Source organism: Phalaenopsis equestris, unplaced genomic scaffold, assembly GCF_001263595.1.
Source record: "Phalaenopsis equestris unplaced genomic scaffold, ASM126359v1 Scaffold000585, whole genome shotgun sequence".
Taxonomy (NCBI): Eukaryota; Viridiplantae; Streptophyta; class Magnoliopsida; order Asparagales; family Orchidaceae; genus Phalaenopsis; species Phalaenopsis equestris.
Genome location: NW_018165025.1, coordinates 14,613 through 19,954, shown reverse-complemented (window position 1 = coordinate 19,954; position 5,342 = coordinate 14,613). Strand labels below are relative to the sequence as shown.

The following is a 5,342-nucleotide window of genomic DNA, read 5'->3' as shown; positions in this document are numbered from 1 at the left end:
TATAGCTTTGTACTAATTTTTGCATAAATTTACAGACAAACATTCCACAATCAACACTGTTGGTTTGTACGGGAACACCTCTAAGCAGTGAAATTTTTGATTTCTCGGGTTTAGCCCTGAAAGAAGCTTCGACATCAAAGCCAAAACGTTTGATCTACGCAGTTAGATAGTGATCAGTGAATGGACTAAACTGGTGAAAATTGCAGAAATAATAGCTTTAACGATTGAGAGTAACTTACAACGTCGTTGCACACGACTTTGTGCATCTGGTTGGGTAATGATTCATACATTTTCCACTTCCCCTCACCCAGATCAACGAACAATAAAACCCAGTGTTGGTTATTCAGAACAAGAATCATAATGATATCAACTTTCAGAACTGCTTCTTTGGTGATATGACCCAGAAATGATGTGGGGTTACCCATTTTATGATACGCCTGTATAATAAAACAAAGTGTTAGCACATTCATATTGTTGTTGAAATTCTTAATATAATTAAATATGGGTGTTTAGATATTTTGATGCGGTCTTACCCAGTATAGTGGTGATACATAAAGGTAAGGCCTAAAAAGAGATGGATTTGCATTTCTCTTATTGTTCAAAATCATCGCTTGAGCGTCGACATGGTCATTTGCAATTATGTCATTGCACAATAACTCTATCATTGCCCGACGATCTATAAAAATGTCTTTCAAATGCAACATAATATCACTCATGCATAATAGTACAAATTCTAAATGTAATAAAGAAGTTGTCTTCATCACTTAATCCTAAAAAACGTTCATTATAAAAGACACAGATTCACTCACTCATTGATGTATTTTGCCATGACTTGATCGATCACCGTCTGTGTTTTAGCTGATACCATAGATCTGCCGGGATAGTCAATCTGGGGGACAGCTGGAAGAGGCTACAAGAAAAAAATTTATGTCAGATCACCTGCTCATCTGAAATACAAGTAATTTAGATGATATAAAACAATGTATCAAAAAGAAATTCTAAATAACACATTAACAACATCTGGTTGATCTCCTTGAGTTGTTAGTGCTAAGACAGGTGATCCTTCGACTTCTTCATCTTCAACTCTATGTTGTCCCTCTACATTGGGGTTCGTATGTACACCGGGAAATACAGTTATTTGAAGACCCATCTCTGCTACATGGTCTATTATTGGTTCTTTAGTAATTTGTCGTTCTTCTACTATGGTGGTGGTATGTACAACAACATCCTCCTCGGGTATCATCGCCTCATCAACTTCACCTGTTGTTTTTCGTCTCTTCAGTTCGAAGGCAGTGAAAGGTGAACTCACTGTCTTCTTTCTTCTGCTCGACGATTGGATTCCCTCTTCTCCAACAGAAGCTGTATGCTGGCTAACATCAACAGAAGCTGAATGTTGGGTAACAAAATCATGAGGACTCCACCCATGATGGGAGGCTAGCTGGGGATCATCTACTCCGATCTCTTCGCCTTTATTAGTTGGAATATTTTCAAATTTATCAAACTTATGTTACAGCACCGACATTTGCCCCTACAAATTCGACACTCAAACAGTTATTGTATTCAAGGTTCCCTGAAATTCAGTGAACCATTTCTCTTGGCCTTTGAGCAGCTCGACTATTGATTCCATGCTTTTATTTGTTGTGATATACAATGACTCAGGGGCAATGTCCCCTGAATCAACTGACCCCATATCAAATGATACAGGTGCCTCTGGTCTACCTTGGACTTGCGTCACCGGAACTGGACCAGGTAATCCTTCATCTGGATTGGATAACAGATTGAGCTCATCCTCTTTCAGATCCAAAAATTTATCATGAACCTACAAGTAATTTCAAAAAGAAACGCTTTGATCATTAATAGTTTCAAAATAACATAATAATTTAATTGGAAATTAAATATATATGTAACTTGTTTGATCAGGAGTCAGCATCTTAAAAGCTATATCAAGTTGGGATGAGCTCAAGCTTACAGTTGTTGGCCATCTCAACATTCGAGGTCTAGCCTCAGGATTCGTAGGAGTAATCAAAGAAATGTGCTCATAAAACCAGAGCTGTGTGAAAAAAAAGGCATATTCAGCTTTACACAAAGAAATAAATAGCATTTGACTTTAATACGATGTACTTACCGTTAGCAAAAAAAAAACCATTTATATATCCCAGAGGCCGGTTCCGCCTTATTTTGATGACAACCACATTTATTTGCTCAATAAGATATTCACATATAGCGCAGCGAGCCAATTAAATGAAGCAAACGTATTTACATTCTCTCCAAAGATGTAAAGTCCTTTAGATACAGTGAAATTACTAGACGGAAAAAAATAAATTTGATAACAAATAGTTTATATACAATTGATTAAAAGGGGCAGAAGACTCCCCAGTTCCGAAGTTCAACAGATCAGCCTTCATTTGACGGGCATCAACGCCACAGGATGGAACTTTCTTCCATTTTGGAACTTTTGGCATGTCAATCAAAAGGACAACTTCATCAGGATTAATACTCAGATCTTTCCCTTCCAGTTTGAAAACCATTTTTTCATGTATCCAACATTGCAATATTTGAAGTGTGATCACATTGTCTTGGGGATAAGATGGAAGTGCAAAGAACTGATCATCATTCAAGGTTTTCGGCTCATTCGTCATCTCGTCAGATACAGTAAGTCTGACCTTATCAAGTGCATCTCCAACTACAGATGTTCGACATCTATAACTCATGGACCTTGAGTTCACAAACCTACATCAAACAAAATAATGCAAAAAATATAAGGGGTTATGTAGAAATGTTTTATTACGGGAATACTATGGTAATATTTAAGCAATATTATGTGATCTCGTATAGTATTATTTAGGTTATATTATAGTAACACTTACGTTGTATTCTAACATTGTAGTATTTCAGTTATATTATTTTGGTTGTATTGCTGTTGTATTTTTGGTACTTAGGTTTAGTACTTAGGTTATATTATAGAAGTTTTTCCGTTGTATTCAGGTATTAATATTATCAAGGTTATATTCCGGTGTAGTATTAAGATTATATTCTGGTAGTTTTTTCGTTGTATTCTGTTATTATTATAGTATTATCTCTGTAATACTCAGGTAATATTATTTAGGCTAAGGTTATATTCTAGTGTTACTCAGGTTTAGTATTTAGGTTATATTATAGAAGTTTTTCGGTTGTATTCAGTTATTAATATTATTAATGTTATATTCTGGTGTAGAATTAAAATTATATTCTGGTAATTTCTTCGTTGTATTCTGTTATTATTATAACATTATTTCTGTAATACTCAGGTAAGATTTAAGGTATTGTTAAATAGTGATTGATTTTTTATTATAATTAAATAATAAGTTTTATTGCGGTTTAATGTTGATTTTTAAAGGTAATATTGTGTGTACATGTGTACAACTCAAAAATACCAAAATAAAAATTATCTGGATGAACCCTCTTGGATTTCCTTTTTTTCTCGCTCTTTCCTTTCCTTTTTCTTGCGTTTCTCGGCCTGCATTGTCGATTCCTCTTCGGTTTCCATTATCAAGGGCTCTTCCGTTTTCATTCTCACTGGGCTCTCTTCGGTTTCCAACAGCAACTCTAAAATCCTAAGTTTATCTAATTCAAAAACCCTAGAAGATAAAATGAAGATCGAATGAAGATGCTCCGTGCTCTCCTCGCTCGGGCGTCGTTTGGTTTTCCGATGAAATAAACTTTTTTTCAGGCGCGCTGTTAACTTTTACCTGTTTCAGACCAGATTCGGGCCGGGTTGCGCCGTAAGCATGTCTCAATTTAATTTTTTAAGTTGTGGGGCCCACTGATCGAGTTGTCATCTTTTCATTGGACACCATAAGCATAGTTGAATGCGGTGTCCGCACATAATAAGAACTCTTGGTCATTCTTGGTATAGGGCTCTCTCATGGCAAATGACAAAAAGGTTCAGTACGATCCATCTGAGGACATCCTGATGATGGCTTTGGACTTCCGGATGATAAGATCCGTCCTTCGAGCATTCTCGCGAAGCATCGTCATCCCGAGAGTGGAGCGGTCGGTGACAGAGGAAAACATCCTAAGGGTAGCAAGCTTGCCATGAAGAAGCGATTGAAGCAACCAGCCTTTAAGAAGGGACCTTGGGGTGCACACGAGGACGATGATAAGGACGAGCTGACGATGTTTCCCTGTTTTATCGGAAGTCGGACAATGGTCGAAGCACTTCTCTTGCTATAGCACCGACTAAGTCCGTTCCATTGGTCAAAAGGACAAAGTCGCTCGAAAAACCTCTGAGGGTGTACCACCAGGGAATAAGGGCACAACCTATCCTTCTCAGATTGGAGAGATGAGGGCTGCAGACAGTCTACCTGTCTGGTGAGAGTTTCTCATTTTACTCTGGTCTGAGCTGGATCGACTCCTTGGTATGAGGAGTTCAATTACGTGATTTATTGGATTGGATTGACTTTGCTTTGCTTAATCTGATTCTTTTTTACTATGCAACTGACTTGATTCGTGTCTCCAATTTCACCGGAGGCTGTTGAAGGTCGAGCGCCAACTTATCGGAAGACCGTGGAGAATTCTTCGCCGATTGACAAGAAAGAGTCGATCGACTCCGTGGTTTGCTACATGAATGAGACGGTGAATTTCTTTGCTCACGAATCTAATGCTCGGAAGGAGGCTGAGAACCCGTAGGAAGCTCGCATAAAGGAGCTGAAGGTGCAGCTTGACGCTCTCTCTGAGAAGCTGTCGATCGAGCTTCTTAACTGCCAAATTGAGGTGGCGGACTGTCGGACCGAAGCAGATATTGTCCGAATGGAGGTTGTGAATCTGTGAATGGACCTGGCAGATTTGTGGGAGGCTTGCTCGGTCTCTCGATTCCAAGCTGAAGCCGATGGTGTTGATAGATTTAAGTTAGGTGGTTGAGTCTTGTATAAGGAACTGTTGAGACCAGGGTTGGTTTTACAACAAGCGGTCGACGAGTCGGTTGTAAAATTTCTCTTATCTGAATGAATATAAATAATTACATTTCATGTATTTTCATATTTTAATTTTTTTTTTCTTGTGATGTGATGCAAAATTTGTGTTCCTGATGTGAGCGCGACGGCTCTTTAAATTCCCTTTGAGCCCTATAAATAGGGTTTTCACTTTTTCTCTATTTACTCTTTAGTCGTCACCTTCCTTTTTTTCATTCTGCTAAGCGTTCGCTTGGCGTCCAAATACTCGCCCTAGGCGTTTGGGGCCGTGCTGGCATCAGAGGTTTCGGTGTTGTTCTTTGATTAAGTTTGAAGGCTTCAGGGGAGATATGCTTATGAGGGTGACATTGTGCTGGAGGCTCCTGTTTCGAATGATAGGGCGATCAATGATTT

At 38.5% G+C, this 5,342-nt stretch overlaps 1 protein-coding gene across 1 annotated transcript in view; it reads left to right on the top strand.

Annotated features, from left to right (window-relative positions):
• The window catches only part of LOC110029518 (DNA repair protein RAD51 homolog 2-like), a 7,897-nt gene extending 7,727 nt beyond the window's left edge, over positions 1-170 (top strand). The window contains exon 4 of the mRNA XM_020731842.1: positions 36-170. Within this exon, the coding sequence (XP_020587501.1) occupies positions 36-170 (135 nt within the window). The remainder of the gene's footprint in view (positions 1-35) is intronic.
• The last annotated feature ends 5,172 nt before the right edge of the window (positions 171-5,342 follow it).